We start from the raw sequence: 16966 nt of genomic DNA on the forward strand, positions 1-16966 counted from the left end.
GGGACAGGGGCTGACACCCAGTTGATGGCTGAGCCTGGGTCTGTCCGTGAGAATGTTGTGCTGTCGCGTGGCTCCTGCACCACACGGTGTGTGATGGGGGAGCCTGGTGTTACGGCTGCCACTAGCTACAGTGGTCAGCAGGAGGACTCGAGGCCTCTTCTGTTGAATGCACAGCAAGGGTTACCCCGGGGTATCGCGCTGATGCCTCCCACTCCCGTGAGAGCGGCAGTGGTCTGCAAAGAAGAGGCGAGCGTGATTTGGGTGATAGCAATATCACTGCAGGGCTTCGGCGTGTAGGAGCCCATGGGGTTCTCATGCCTTGCGTGTCTAGCTGTAGAACAACTCCTCAGCATGCGCTAGAGGGGTGTTCAGGGGGGGGTGTGTGTCAACCAGTTTGATGACAGCTTCTCCCGTATCAAACCGGCCCTTTCTGTCGGGGTCCCCCCTTGGGTGCGTCGCACAGCGGGAGGGACCGGGCCAACTATCTACTGTTCCTTGCAGCCCAGCGTCAGTTGACGGCGGGTGCGCTGTGGGATTATTTTCACATATGGCGACAAGAATGCCGTTTGGGGGGGTGGATAGAGAGAACGTTGAAGGAGGGGCTTGTGTTGCAGTTCGCGCAACCCCAACCTCCGTTCTCAGGTTTGGTGCCGACCCTATTGTCAGGGTCAGAAGCAGTGACAGCCCTGGCCGACGAGATCCAATCTCTGTTGGCGAAGCAGGCCGTAGTCGTGGTCCCGAGAGAGGACGCGATGTCAGGCGTCTACTCCGGTTATTTTCTGGTGCCCAAGAAAACGGGGGGGGGGGGGGGGGGGGGGGGGGTCAGACCTATACTGGATCTGTCCGCGTTCAATCGGTTGATTGTAGCGAGACCGTTCAGGATGTTGACCGTCAAACTCCTTCTGCTTGCTGTCAGGAGGGGAGACTGGTTCACCTCCATAGACCTGAAGGATGCGTATTTTCACATCCCGATTTTCCCCGAGGTTCCTGCGGTTCCTGTTTCAGGGTGCAACGCTCTTTGGCTCCGAGTTGGGATCTTCAATTGGTCCTCGGTCGGTTGTCCTTGGCCCCGTTTGAGCCACTTGAGCAAGCGCCGTTGGGACAGCTGTCTTTCAAGACCGCGTTCTTGCTGGCTGTCACCTCCGCTAAACGCGTGGGTGAGCTCTGTGCTCTTTCGGTACGTCCAGAGTGCCTGTCTTTTCGTTCCGATTGCGGTGCCACTCTGCGGCCTAATCCTGCTTTTGTGCCTAAGAATATCCGGAGTTCCTTCCGCTCCAGGGATATTGTGGTTCAGGCGTTTCGTCCGCCCCCTCACGCTAGTAAGTTAGATGCGGGCCTTCACCTGTCATGTCCGGTCCGTGCTTTGGGAATTTACCTCAGCCATACTCAGGACCTCAGGGTTACCGATCAGCTTTTTGTCTGTCACGGTGGTTCTCGTGCCGGTAAGGCACTATCGAAACAGCGCCTGTCCCATTGGTTGTGCGAGGGCATTGCCCTCTGCTACACGTTGGCCGGGCTGGATCCCCCTGGGGGCGTCAGGGCGCACTCCACTCGTGGGGCGGCTGCCTCTGCCGCTCTGCTGGGTGGGGCCTCGGTGGAGGACATCTGTGCTACAGCTTCATGGTCCTCCCCGGGCCCCTTTGTAAGGTTTTACCTCATGGACATGACCGGGGGTTCTGTCTGCCAGGCGGTTCTGGGGTCTGTGGCCTTTCCTGCTTCCCGTCCTTTGGTAGGGTAGCAGGAGTGTGTGGGTATGGGCCACAGTGTGTTAGGTCACATGTGGTTCCGCCTGTGCTGTGTGTTCAAGGGGTTCTAGTTCCCTCTTGCTCGCACTCAGGTGGAGTTGACTGCGCCCCCCCTTCATTAGGAAGGATGGGGTGACGGGACTCCCCAACCCCTTGATGTGGGCTTACGGGTCCTCAGGGGGTACATTTGTCGGGCCTCGCGTCCGCTCTACCCCATATCTCGATAGGCTTAAGAGCGGGACGCAATGGCCAAGTACGATAATATAACGTAAGGTTATGTATATAACCTAGTTATATGAGTACTGGCTGAGCGTCCCGCTCTTAACGGCCCTGAGTCCCCTTTTTTGAGGAATCTTTTCCTGGAAACGGGTTTTTTGGCAAGGAAGAGTGTTTGGTGACCATGCCTAGTGTCTTATAGGCTACGCCTCCATAGGGGCGGGACCCAGCAGGTGTGGGCGTATTTGTTTTTCGTTAGTGGAGTACAGTAGGTACATGAGATGAGGTATATCTCGATAGGCTTAAGAGCGGGACGCTCAGCCAGTACTCATATAACTAGGTTATACTAGTTGTACTGGTTAGGTCCGGCTTAACTAGGCCTGCTTAGTGTTTTCAGTACTGGTTAGGTCTGGCTTAACTAGGCCTGCCTAGTGTTTTCAGTACAGACATGATCCATTGGTATATAGTGGAATTTAAGCTTTTGTGTCGTTTGGTTTAAGTGTCATCCCTGCTGCTGCCCAATGTTTTAATTATATTTTGTAATGGTTTTATCTTGCAATACAATGTCATGGTGCCATTTCATTTCAAAATGGTCCATTTTATACAGCTGCAAGGGAAATATTTGTTTAACTAAAAAATATATAGTGTGTATAAAAGAAAAATGTCTACAATATGTATACTGTCTGACGGCATAGCAAAAATTCATACTTTGTGTATGGATCCAAGACGGTATACCTTCATGAATCAGTATATCTCCCAGTCCTAGGAGAACACAGGTCTTGTTTGGTATAACTTCATGAATCATGTGTGCGTGTGTGTGTGTGTGTGTGTGTGTGTGTGTGTGTGTGTGTGTGTGTGTGCTTGTATATATAAATATTACGACTGTCAGTTTATCGCGTTAATTAGATTAATTAATTACACAGCAAATTATCACGTTATGAAAATTAACTCAAAATTAATTACAAAAAATAATAAGAAAATCATTTTGTATTTTTTTTTTTTTTTAAATCTCATTCATTCCATAAGGACGTATAATAAAAAAAAATCTTTTAAATGGGACATTTGCATTTTCTTGGTATATGATTCTAGGGACATCTATGGATCTCAGGGAATGTATTCCCAGTGTCAGAAATACTGTCTTGTTACTAGCTTGAGTAAATTGTAATGAACCAAATGAGAATAGCAATTCAATTCTTTATATATATATTTTTTTTACTGAATAACACCATGCTAAAATTGACCAGACCTGAAAAATCTAAGCAAATGAATAAAGGGAAGATGATTAAACAGAAGGTTTTGTAGATACAGTACTGAATTCTGCCATCTGGACACATGCAATTTGAAATATGATTATAGAATATAAAATATCAGGCCTAAAATGGTTATGCAATTAAAATGCGATTAATTAGATTAATTAATTACAAATCCTGTAATTAATTAGATAATTTTTTTTAATCACCCGACAGCACTAATACATATATGTGTGTGTGTGCTACTCACTGTGAAGGTCTGGACATATTTACTGAGCAGATCGTCCACCACGATCTGAGGCAGCAGAGGGTCCAGGTCGTTGATGTCACATTCCAGCCTCAGCTCTGGGTGACCCATCATCTCCGCACTGACACACACACACACACACGCACACACACACACACACAATTGTCAAATATGGTCAGTTTTGTAGGTTTTAAGGGACACCGTCAAATTGAATGGAAAGCAACCAATGAGTCTGAGAATAAAATAAAAGCAAGGTTCTCATGAACATTTATCCTTTCATGGTAAAATGTTCTCATTCACAGAGAATCATCTCCACATCTGCAGCTATGCAGCTAACTGGCTCACTACTCCAGCGCTTGGTGTGGTTCAGTCGTGTATTTCCCCTGACGGTACTACTGTACATGGAGCCTGGTGTGAGAATTGGATATGAGCCAAGTGTACTCCAAGAGTGTGAGTGTGTGTGTGTGTGTGTGTGTGTGTGTGTGTGTGTGTGTGTGTGTGTGTGTGTGTGTGACACATTGCGTGCAGTGAGAAGCAGGATTGGTGCAGATTAATGTATAGCTCCCTTATGGGCTTCTAAAACACAAAGAACTACTAGCAACACACACACAACCGTTTATGCTAACCTCTCGTGTTGGGTGCACGGATGTGTGTGTGTGTGTGTGTGTGTGTGTGTGTGTGTGTGTGTGTGTGTGTGTGTGAGTGAGAGAGTATCTGGGGGCAGGGCTAAGCTTTAAATATTGAGTTAATTGCTTTACGAGACATGCCTATATAAGGAGGGACAATAGAACTTCCTCCTCCATTGCATTCGTGTCCAAAAGCGATCCGAGTTGTAATGTTTTAAAACAGCAGTCTAACAGAGAAACAGACAGTGGGAGGACACTTCAAATAGACTAAAAGAAAGAATTCCCCAGTATGGAACGGTACACACATGCATGTTGTATTACACACCAGTATTTTTCTCTTTTTTTTTTTTACAAAAACAGATTTCCAAAACTGTCCCAATAATATATTAAAAGGGGAACTATGCCCAATTTCAGAATCCATACACGTTATTGCTATGGTCTAAGACGGTACAGAAATATTTGTGAAAATGAAAACTCTAGTTTATGATGTCATCGGGTATAAAGTCTGAAGCCTCTCCATAGACAATGGTTTGGGAAAGATTTTATAGATGACACAGAGCATCTCAACTGAAACTAAAAACACAGGGAAATGTTCTGAGTTCATAGGTACAGTTACTGTTTCAGAACCAAGAGCACTACTATAGAATAAGGCTAGTTTGGATATAAAAACTCAAACAAACATTCTGTCCACAAAAATCACTCTCGCATTCATGGAGCAGCTCCAGATGTTTATACCTGATGACATCATCACACGTTTGATTCTTACTTCTCTGGTTTATGGCTTTGGAAGAAATTCACAATGTATAATATGTTACTAAACTCCAACCAACACATCAGACCAAAACCAAAAATATAAACAAAGTGTAATACCAAGCAGGGCCTTTTTTCAAAGAGGTTGCTGTTTGATGCAATAACAGATTCTAGGGATATCAAACCAAAACTCTTGCGTGAAATTTGAGTTCATATTAGCTTATCATCATACATTTATAATACAGAAGGGTGTACCACTACATCACAATATCATTATTTTATGAAAATATGACCCCTTTGAAAAACAATAAGCGATAATATTGCTTTATTGTCCAGCCCTAGTGTGTGTGTGTGTGTGTGCGCGCGCGTGCGCTCATGTGAGCTTCCACACATTTGTCATGCACTGGTGCTCATTCATTGATGCATGCATGCATGCATATGCACCGTTTCTCACTGCATTTCTGTTCTCTCTCCTTGTAATCACTAGTGTAGGAGCTGTGAAATGTCTCCTCTCCATCATTGTAATCACTAGTGTAGGAGCTGTGAAATGTCTCCTCTCTCTTTGTAATCACTAGTGTAGGAGCTGTGAAATGTCTCCTCTCTCCTTGTAATCACTAGTGTAGGAGCTGTGAAATGTCTCCTCTCTCCTTGTAATCACTAGTGTAGGAGCTGTGAAATGTCTCCTCTCTCCTTGTAATCACTAGTGTAGGAGCTGTGAAATGTCTCCTCTCTCCTTGTAATCACTAGTGTAGGAGCTGTGAAATGTCTCCTCTCTCCTTGTAATCACTAGTGTAGGAGCTGTGAAATGTCTCCTCTCTTTGTAATCACTCAAGTCAAGTCAAGTCAAGCGTTTTATTTGTCACGGCATACAAGTATACAATGAAATGCGGGTGGTCTTGCCCGCAACGATGTGCATAATACAATAGTAATATATAATAGAATCCAATAGAACGACATTGTGCAATAAAACAAGTAAACAGAGTAGGGCATATAGGTATATGTACATGAGTTATTTACAGAGCATGGTAGGACATGCTAGGTCCTGTGGTAGTGCAATACACTGTTAGCTACGGATGAGGCACTGGATCTTTATGTACATGCTATATTATACAGTCTCAAGTTATACTATACTATTCTTAAAGTGACCTTTCCTTTAAAGTAAAGTGACCATAAGTGTGAGCGTGTGCAGCATGAGTGTGTGTTTGATCATGTCACTAGTGTAGGAGCTGTGAACTGTCTTCTCTCCATCATTGTAATCACTAGTGTAGGAGCTGTGAGCTTTTTATTTTTAGCTGCAACCAAGCAGCTAGTCTAAAGGCCCTCCCATAGTCGAGCAGACTGTACACAGAGCAGACTCCGCGGAGGTCCGCGCGGACTCTTTGAACTTTTGATCTCAGCGGACGTCCGCGCGTCAGAAAATAGGAGCTTCGCACTTTGCACTCTGCTGTGGGTCTGCTTTGACTCCCTTTGAGTCCGCGCGGACCTCCGCGGAGTTGCTCTGTGTACAGTCTGCTCGACTATGGGAGGGCCTTTAGTCTGTGCCCATTGGTCCATCTAAAAAAAAAATTGCTTGCCATGAAATAGTACATGATCAAGATGTGCAATTTGCCACAATGACAGATGTTGGTGTGCCAATGCCTCTCACCACATTTCATACGAGTTGGCACCAAATGTGGTGCTACAATCAAAAGGTAAAAATGTACCACTTGTATACAAAAGCCATTCCATGTATATACCATACATGCGACTGACAACACGTTGTAAACATATCGAGGGAGATGCAATGGTAGGCGTTTTGAACCGCCATGTGAAATTTGGTGCAAATACACCCTTTCCTCAGTGAGTGACAGCCATTTATTTGGATATTGTTCTGGGCGTCTTTTAGCAGACAGCGTGAAAATATACCAATTTTGTTATCTGGACCAATATCTCCCTGCAACCAATTGGGAGGATACTTGAACAATTGGGAACTTAGTTGAACTTGAGTACTGGAGACTCAACTTTGACTTGAGGGAAGGTGACATGGACTTGAGGAAAGGTCACATTAGCATGAGTACTAAAGCAAAGTGTGTGTGTGTGTGTGTGTGTGTGTGTGTGTGTGTGTGTGTGTGTGTGTGTGTGTGTGTGTGTGTGTGTGTGCGTGCGTGTGTGTGTGTTTGCGGGCGTGTACCTCTTGTATGTGTTAAGGACCCAGGTGAGCAGGGAGACAATTTCGTTGGCCTCCAGTTCCTCAGAGGCCAGTTCCTGGACACGAGCAGACACTGCATTATGGTACAAACGGAAGAACCTGAAACACACACAACACAACATTTCTGCTGAGGGAAGATCAAAGGTGGAGTACAGTAGTGTTGAAGCTCCTAGTTTCAAGTTCAAGTTTCTTTATTAGTTGTCATACAGAAGTACAGAATACATTTATACAAAATGCTTCTTTCTGTTATGCTAGACAAAAGGATAAGTATAAAATAAAATAAGTATAGCAAGTATAAAATTGAAGTCACGTACGTAGACACAAGTGTTCAGTATGTAGATATGTAGAATGTTCAATGCAGAGTAGAAGTAACTGAGTTACCATACAATATACTATACGATATACTAAATTACAATATACAATACAATTACAACAGACCTCCAACACCATCACCCTGAGCATTGGGTCCCCCCAGGGCTGTGTTCTGAGCCCCCTGCTGTATTCACTCTACACACACGATTGTGTGGCCAAGTTCAGCTCCAACTCCATAGTGAAGTTTGCAGACGACACGGTGGTGGTGGGGCTGATCTCGGACAACGACGAGAAGGCCTACCGGGAGGAGGTTGAGGTACTGGAACGCTGGTGCCAGGACAACAGCCTGCTCCTGAACATTGGTAAAACCAAGGAGCTGATCGTGGATTATAGGAGAAGACAGCAGGAGACACACACACCATTGATGATAAACAGGGCTACCGTGGACAGGGTGAGCAGCTTCAAGTACCTGGGGGTCCACATCTCAGAGGATCTGACATGGTCAACACACAGACACAGTCGTAAAAAAGGCGAAGCAGCGCCTCTACCACCTGAGACAGTTAAGGAAGTTCAGAGTATCGGGGAAGATACTCCAGTCCTTCTACTCCGGAGCTGTAGAGAGCATCTTGACTGGAAACATCACTGCCTGGTATGGAAACAGCACGGCACAGGACAAGAAGGCCCTACAGAGAGTGGTGCGCTCAGCCGAGCGTACCACGGGTATTGCACTACCTCCCCTGCAGGTTCTATACAACAAGAGGTGCAAATCCAGAGCCTGCAGAATAATGAAAGACCCCCACCACCCCAATAACAGTCTGTTCCAGCTGCTGAGGTCAGGCAGACGCCTGCGAACCCCAGCTACTAGGACAGAGAGGCTTCGGCTCAGCTTCTTCCCCCAGGCCATCAGAGCCCTGAACAATGAACACTGAGTGCCACAGAGCACTGAACTTTCCACACACAAGCACACATGAGCACACACACGACACGCACGCTGTGCACGCTCGCACACTAGCAGCCACTTTAACATGAGCAGGCACACACTCATGCCGCACACGCCCACACTTATGGCCAAAAGGAAAGGTCACTTTAAAAATAGCATAGCAACAGTAACAGTGTATTGCACTACCAAAGGATCTAGCATGTCCTACATGCTATGTAAATAACTATGTACAGATACCGAGATGTCCCACCATGCTACCTGCTTGTTACCCGTTTATTGCACAATGTTGTTTTTTATTGGATTCTATTATATGTTGTACCACTGTATTGCACATCGTTGCGGGCAAGACCACCCACATTTCATTGTATACTTGTATGCCGTGACAAATAAACTCTTGACTCTTGACTCTATATAGTGCAAAGCAGAAATGGGATGAGGTACAATTTAGGTACAATTTACAGTAAGGTGTACCGAGTTATGGGTTGTAGTGCAAATTCTTTGCCAATAAATATAAAGTGTGTTTAGGTGTTCTAAAGTGTGTAGAGTGGGTGCTGCAGTGAGTTGTTTGTTTAAAGTGAGTGTGTGCGTGTGGATGTGTGTGCTGTGAGTGCTTTTGATGGTTGTTGCATAGTGTTATTGTTCGTTGAGCAACCTGTTCCCAGCCTTCCCAGAGACAGTCGCATTTCTCTCCTCTCCCCAGGCTCCTCAAGGCCGTTCCTACCGCCGCCTCTACTGCCTCCAGAATAAGGCTAACCCTCTCTGCCTCTGCGACATTTCAATCGGGCTACCAACTTGAAGTCGTGGACATTTGGATTATCGAAGCTTTTGGGATTGCAATAAGAAGATTTTGGATCTGTTTACCGCGCACAGGACCTACCAAAATGAACTGATTAAGACACTTGGACACTTGGACTAATGCATTCAGTCATTTGGACGGAGTTGTTAAAACTCACTCCACTCAAACCAATAGAGTTATAATTCACTCTACTCAAAATCAAATTTAAATCGATGTGACTGGGGAAATGTTGCCAGTCAGTCAGTCAAATCAAATTCCTGGACAACTCCAAGGTCGAACTGAGAGCTGCTGGAGTCGAAGGCCCTCTTGGAGATAAGAGTGGCACGCGGCCCCCCCACCCCCCTCCCCCCCTCCTACGTGTATGGCCCAGCGTAGGGCTGGGCGATAAAACGATAACGATAACTATCGCGATAAATTATTTCCTCGAAATAAACATGAAACGTGGTCGCAAAGTTTCGATATATCGATTTTCCAAGCTTGGCTCCGTTCAGCCTCGGCTCAGCTCACTCACTAACAACAACCAACGTTACGTGATGACGTGCTTACGCACAACAGCTAACAACCAATCAGTGAAGGAGATGGCCGAGACCCGGAAGGAGGTAGGACTCACTCAACAACAAGGCTTGCTAGGCTAATTAGCTTGCACGGCGTCGTTTTATATATTTACGTGCCGAGTATGTGTGTGTTTTGAATTCTGAGGCCACGTTTATGGTAGTGTGGGATATACAGTGGACGTCGTTTCAATATATTGTGGCGGAAGAGAGTATTTTAGTGTCATATTTAGCACATTGTCATGGAATGCACCGCTTAGAACCAACAGGCTGGCTAGGATAACTAGCTTGCACGGCACTGTTTTATATATTTACGTGCCGAGTATGTGTGTGTTTTGAATTCTGAGGCCACGTTTATGGTAGTGTGGGATATACAGTGGACGTCGTTTCAATATATTGTGGCGGAAGAGAGTATTTTAGTGTCATATTTATTGTCATGAGATACTCCGCTTGTCGGCTAACGTGCGCAGACTGATGACGACATCAACTCGACTTGAGACATTCGCAGCAGCATAAGAAGTTAATTAAACTTGACAGACATTATATCGACGATAATTATCGATATCGAATTATATGAAAATAATTTTATAATTTTATCGCGATAACGTTTTTGGTCATATCGCCCAGCCCTAGCCCAGCGCCTCACGTTGGTGATGGCAGCTAACTCGTATGCGTGCTGGAGGGGGGAGCCAAGGCTGTCTCGTCAACCCCAAAATATCTGGGCATATGGATTGATGAAAAGATGGCCTTTGATGTTCATATTGGGAACCTACTGAGAAAACTTAGACCTAAACTGGGCTTTTTCTTCCGGTTAAAGAAATGTTTCCAGTCTGAAGCCAGGAAGAGAATTGTGCAGAGTTCCTTTCTGCCTGTGTCACGTACGTGGGTTGTTCATTATCATTATTGCCATATATTTTAACACCATGTAACATCAGGGTAATATATTATTTGTGTTGTTTTCTATGTGTGATGTTGTGTCATCTCCTAATCGCCTGTTACTGTTCCGCAGATGCCACTCATCTCCCTGATTGGATTGGTTGCATCTGATTGGTGCACCTTCAGACAGGCAGTGGAGATGGGTGGATAATAGAGGGGGAGATGACACACATCGGGGCGCCTCATGGAGTCATTTGCCAGTGACCATAGTGTTGGAGGTTGCCCTTGAATTGCCACTGTTGTGTGGAATTGTTATTATTGTGTGTTCTTGCTGTTCACACTGCTTACCTGGTGTATTTGTGTCTGTGTTGGTTGCTACCAGGTAAGTGCAAATAACAATATATCTTGTTGGCCTCTGTGCCTTCTATCACTATTGTGTGGATACTATAGTGAGTACTCCTTATGCCATTTACCACTGTGTGTGGGCAACTGTAATATTGTGTTGGCCTTATTTGTCGCTACTGTGTAGATTAGCCATTGTTTCAGTGTATATATATTATTGTTGTTGGCCTCAGTGCCTAATTGCCACTGTTCCCCTGGAACTATATATATACATTGTGTTGGCCTTAGTGCTGGGTGATATCCCAGTGCCAACCTGGTTGGCTGGTGTCTGTAGACACAGCCCATACTAGCGTATTATTATTAGATTCACCCTGTGTGTTCTCCAGGGCTCGAGACTAACGATGTCCCGTCGTCCCGGGGACGATCAAATATTGATTTGGGACGAACAGAAATCTTTGCTGGGACGCAACCGGGACGGAGAGGATTTTTTTCACAGGAAATGTCAATTGGCCGACTGTCAGTGCGCGCATATATTGCTGTCAAATGGTGAATGTCTCGTGCTGACTAAGTTCACTGAAGTCTAAACGTAGCGTGATTTGCCAAATCCAATGACTATCTCCGCCTCCCAATGCAGCCATACGCTAATCCAGCATCAAGCTCCTACCCACCTCATCAACCAGTCGCGCTGCAGCAGCGTCACACCCCAAATGAATCTCGCATCAAAAAAGAAAAACGTGTTAACAGGTGAGGGAAATCTCTCTTACCTAGGCTTTCTCCACTGGTATTTAACCCTGGTTGACACAGTGAATGACAGCTGGTAATTGACAGTCGCAACGGCACGAGACCACTGTACAAGAACCGCGGAAAGATCAGAATGTTATATAAAAAAAAAAAAAACGCGTGCTATACTGTGGCATCCTCTCAGTGACGAGAGCACCGCACACATGCTGCGCTATTTGAAGAGGATAAACACAGACCCAAAATGACCAACAGGGAACTGCATCCAGCAATACTACCCCTGAGTCTAAGGTGAGGACACATTTAAATCACAGAAGTGTAATGTTAGTCTATTGGAACTGTATACAGTTATCGACGCGTTCTAGTTATAGCTGCTTATTGCTAGCTAACGTTACTGACTAACGTGCAGACTGCCACTGATTATTAAAGGATTTCTATTCGATTCTATACTAACACGTAATGTTACTACCATTGCGAGTTAATTGGCATAACGTTACATTTATCTAAACGAACGCGGAGTAATAGACGACAGGCTATAGGCAAACTTCACTCTGCAGCTACACAATGAATCCATATTCAGTGAGGAGGGCCCGCTGGAATTTAGCAGCAGTTATCAATATCGACCAGGACTCAGGAGGACAGCGCGATCTAAGGGACATGTTTCATTACTAGTCAAGTGTCATTACTTTAGTTATCAAAGGTGGAATCTCTGGACGCAATGACATTATATAGTTTAAAGCTAAACTAAGTTTTTCTTTCTTGTTAGAAGAGGGATAACTTATTCAGTTAGATTTGATTTGATCTTTATTTATCTCTAACATTTTCAACCATAAACACACATTTGTAATAACAAAAAAAACTAAAACGAAATAAAATACAAATACATTTAAATATATTTTCCTATGGAAGGAATAATCAAGATGGCTCCAATTGGTTGACTATAACAGCACCGTGACCAAATATCCCTATACTAGCACCTTGTTAAACACTTTTTTTTTTACATTTATTATAATTATTCTTGTGAAATCTTTCCACCATGGGAGCCTTTTGGCTAAATCAATTTATTCTCCCCTTCTCTGAATGGTGTTTCTTATGGCAATAACAACTATAGACGACACAACCAAAGTAAAGAAACTACATTTGATTTTTGGGACGGTTACATTCACTTTGGGACGGTTAAAATTGTATTTCGGGACGGTTTTGGGACGGTGGTGAAAAAAGTTAGTCTGGAGCCCTGGTGTTCTCCAACTACCCTTTTTCCCTATTTGTTTATATGTTTGTGGGATTACTTCCCCTCCTTACCATAACAAAGCAGTGGAGGTTTCAATCCCTACCCTGCCTAATAAATATAATTTACTATTTTTGGAACAACGCCTTGTGTTTATTTCTTACCTGCTCGGGACCGTGCTTAGTGCACTACTGAAGGGGCTGGTTTTCACATACAGCCCGCTTCAGCTTATATTTTATATTGTCATTAGACATTGCTATGTGACAGCCTGTATTAGACTATGGCGATGTGATCTATATGCATGCTCCTTCCTCCCTGCTTAAAAAGCTGGATTCTGTGTACCATACTGCCATACGTTTTGTAACGGGTGCAGGCTCTCGCACCCACCACTGCACTTTGTATCAGTCCTTAGGATGGTCCTCTCTGTACCAAAGAAGACAATCACACATGTTGATTTTTATCCTTAAGTCATTGCTAGGTAAGCTGCCCTTATATATCTCCAGACTTCTGTCCTTTTATACTTGCTTTTTTAATACCAGACGAGCAGCAAATGGGATGCTTTTAAATGTTCCTTTGATGCAGTCAGAGTTTGGTAAAGCTGCATTCTCCCACTATGCTCCCTTTTTATGGAATACGCTGCAAGTAAAACTTTGTCTAGAGGCACTTCCTACTGTGAATGCTTTTAAAGGTATGCTACGATTAGCCCTTTATGAAACATGTAACTGTTTTACCTGATGCTATTGCTGATCTGATTATGCTCCTTGCCACTGCACAAATGGCCTTCTGTATTTATATTTGAATTGTATGTTTTTTGTTTAATGCCCTGTTTTATGTTGAAACTTGTTGTGTGCCGTGTTGGTCAGGACTCCCTGGAAGAAGAGATCTTGTATCTCAATGGGACATTCCTGGATAAATAAAGGATAAATAAATTCCCAAACCAGGAGGTGATATTGCCAGTCAGGATGCTCTCTATTGTGCATGAGTAGAAGTTCTTAAGGATCTTCTGACTGACTTGGAACTTCCTTAGGCGCCTGAGGAAGTAGAGGCGTTGCCGTGCCTTCTTCACAACACTGTCAATGTGTGTGGTCCATGTCAAGTCCTCGGATATGTGGACTCCTAGGTACTTGAAACTGTTCACTCTCTCAACTGGTGCCCCGTCGATGCTGAGGGGGCTGTAGTCCCTGACCCCCGACCTCCTGAAGTCCACAATCATCTCTTTTGTTTTGCTGGCGTTCAGGGAGAGGCAGTTCTCCTGACACCACTGCGACAGATTCTCTACCTCTTCCAGGTAGGCCCTCTCGTCGTTGGCAGAGATCAGGCCCACCACTACTGTGTCATCAGCAAATTTGATGATTGTGTTGTTGTTCCGCTGTGCCACACAGTCATGTGTGTACAGGGAGTAGAGGAGGGGACTCAGAACACAGCCCTGGGGCGTGATGGATGAGGAGGTGCAGTTGCCTGCTCTTACCACCTGGGGTCTACCTGTAAAAGGTGTTGTATTGTGGAGGGAAGTTCCTACCCGTCAAAGGTGTTGTAGTGCGGAGGGAAGCTCCTACCTGTCAAAGGTGTTGTAGTGCGGAGGGAAGCTCCTACCTGTCAAAGGTGTTGTAGTGCGGAGGGAAGCTCCTACCTGTCAAAGGTGTTGTAGTGCGGAGGGAAGCTCCTACCTGTCAAAGGTGTTGTAGTGCAGAGGGAAGCTCCTACCCGTCAAAGGTGTTGTAGTGCGGAGGGAAGCTCCTACCTGTCAAAGGTGTTGTAGTGCGGAGGGAAGCACTGCACCATGAGGTTCTGGACCACGATGAGGTCATCCAAGATGTACTTCCTGGTTAACTCCAGAAGCCTCACCAGCCACATCTTGTCTGATTCCCTCGTCTCCGACTGGGTGCCCTCGATACGCGTGCTCACTGTGCCTTCCAGGACCTGTAGGGGAGGGGGTAATTAACACATAATATTTTTGATTGAAACATTTATTTATGACATGGGTAGAACGGGAGAACAATTGGAAAAGAAATATGACACAAGTTAAGGGTGTAAAGATGATGTCGTTAAATGTGAATGGTATGAATAACCCGATAAAGAGGAGTAAGGTGATGACGAAACTTAAAAAAGAAGAGGCGCAGGTCATCTTCTTGCAAGAAACGCATCTTATATCACAAGAACATGAAAAGCTGAAGAGATTCGGGTATGAAAATCTGTTCTATAGTTCTTTTAAACAGAACCTTAGAAGAGGAGTAGCTATACTAATTAAGAACACAGTGAAATTTGAGATGATCAAGGAAATAAGGGACAAGGAGGGAAGGTATGTGTTGGTCAAGGGGAAAATGGAAGGTCAAATGGTAACACTAATAAATGTATATGCTCCACCAGACAGTGAGAAATATCTATTTGAAGCGATCTTTGATATTATAGCGTTGGAAGGGGAGGGGGTCCTGATCTGTACAAGTGATTTCAATGTGGTACTGAATTATGACATACACGACTAGCACAAAGAAATGGACAAACATTAGCAAATATATGAATATACATATGGCAGAATTAGGAATCATAGACATATGGAGAGCAATGAACACGCTAGATAGAGAATATACGCACTATTCACACCCGCACACAACATATTCAAGGATAGACTATTTTCTCATGACAACAGGGGACAGATATCGGGTGGAAGAATGCAGGATAGGAGTGACGGATATTTCAGATCATAGCGCAATATATCTGACAGTAAATCTTAAAAGTAGACGGAGGAATACTTTTAAGAGACTGAATGTAGGACTATTGCACAACAAAGGTTTGGTTAACCAAGTGAAGGAAGACATAATTAGATATAGAGAAGAGAACGATAATGGGGAGGTAGATCCAAACATTTTATGGGATGCATTAAAGGTAGTAATACGGGGAAAATTGATAGCAAAGACGGCATTACTCAAGAAGGCTAGAATAGGGACATACCAGAACTTGATAAAGAAGCTGAAAGAATTAGAGAAAGAACACCAAAGCTCAAAGAACCAGCAGACACTTAGAGAGGTCAAGGAAGTTAGAGGACAGATAAACAGGGAGCTGGTGTCAGAAATAGAGAAGAAAGCTAGATACATGAAACAGACATACTATGAAGGGGGACCGAGGGCGACCAGACTGTTAGCTAGACGAATTAGGACACAACAAAAAATAAACACAATACACACAATAAGGGACACAAACACAAACAAAATACTGAGAGAACCAGCGGAAATAGAGAAGGCATTTGAAGAATATTATAGGAAACTATACACACAACCGATAGCGGCAGGGGAGGAGGAGATAGAAACATTTTTAGAAAAATTGGATTTACCATCAATAGGGAAGGAACAGAATGAAATATTAAATGCAGAAATCACAGAACAGGAAGTTGGGAATGCGATCAGTAGGGCAAAGAGTAGTAAGTCACCGGGTAGCAACGGATTCCCCTCGGAATTCTACAAAACATTTAGGCAGGAACTGAGCCCCATGTTAGAAGCAGCATTCAGACACACAATGGAAAAAGGCACAATGCCACCTTCATGGAAAGAGGCCATAATTACTACAATTCCAAAAGAAGGGAAAGATAGAGAACTGTGTAGTAGTTTCAGACCTGTGTCCATACTTAATGTAGATTACAAGATGTATACATCAATAATATCCAAAAGATTTGAGACATTTATGACAGATATAATAGACGAAGACCAGACTGGATTCATTAAAGGAAGGCAGACACAGGATAACATAAGGAAGACAGTGCAGATAGTAGAGGAGATACAAAAGGAAGGAGGAGGTGCAGTATTAGTTAGCCTAGATGCAGAAAAAGCCTTCGACAGTGTAAGCTGGCTATTTCTATATAAAGTATTGGAGAGATTTGGATTAGACAAAAACGCTATGAAAACAATTAGGGCATTATATCAAGAACCGACGGCTAGGATTAAGGTGAATGGTAGTCTGACGGACCGGATTAAACTAGAGAGAGCTACCAGACAGGGTTGTTGTCTTTCGCCGACGCTCTTCGATGTATTCATCGAACCACTGGCCCAACTAATTAGACAGACCAAAGACATCATCAAAGGGGTGGAGATAAGGGGGACGGAACATAAATTGGGATTATTCGCAGACGACGTGATAGTATATATGAGACAACCAGAGACAAGCTCCCCG

The 16966-nt window shown here is 44.3% G+C and overlaps 1 protein-coding gene across 1 annotated transcript in view; it reads right to left on the reverse strand.

Annotated features, from left to right (window-relative positions):
- exoc3 (exocyst complex component 3) overlaps positions 1-16966 on the reverse strand; it is a 46378-nt gene that overhangs the window by 14068 nt on the left and 15344 nt on the right. The window contains exons 6-8 of the mRNA XM_084326782.1: positions 14547-14725; positions 7005-7121; positions 3462-3579 (exon numbers count right to left, since the gene is read on the reverse strand). Coding sequence (XP_084182908.1) covers positions 3462-3579; positions 7005-7121; positions 14547-14725 — 414 coding nt within the window. The remainder of the gene's footprint in view (positions 1-3461; positions 3580-7004; positions 7122-14546; positions 14726-16966) is intronic.

This window comes from Notolepis coatsorum, assembly GCF_963971535.1.
Source record: "Notolepis coatsorum genome assembly, chromosome: 13".
Classification (NCBI taxonomy): Eukaryota; Metazoa; Chordata; class Actinopteri; order Aulopiformes; family Paralepididae; genus Notolepis; species Notolepis coatsorum.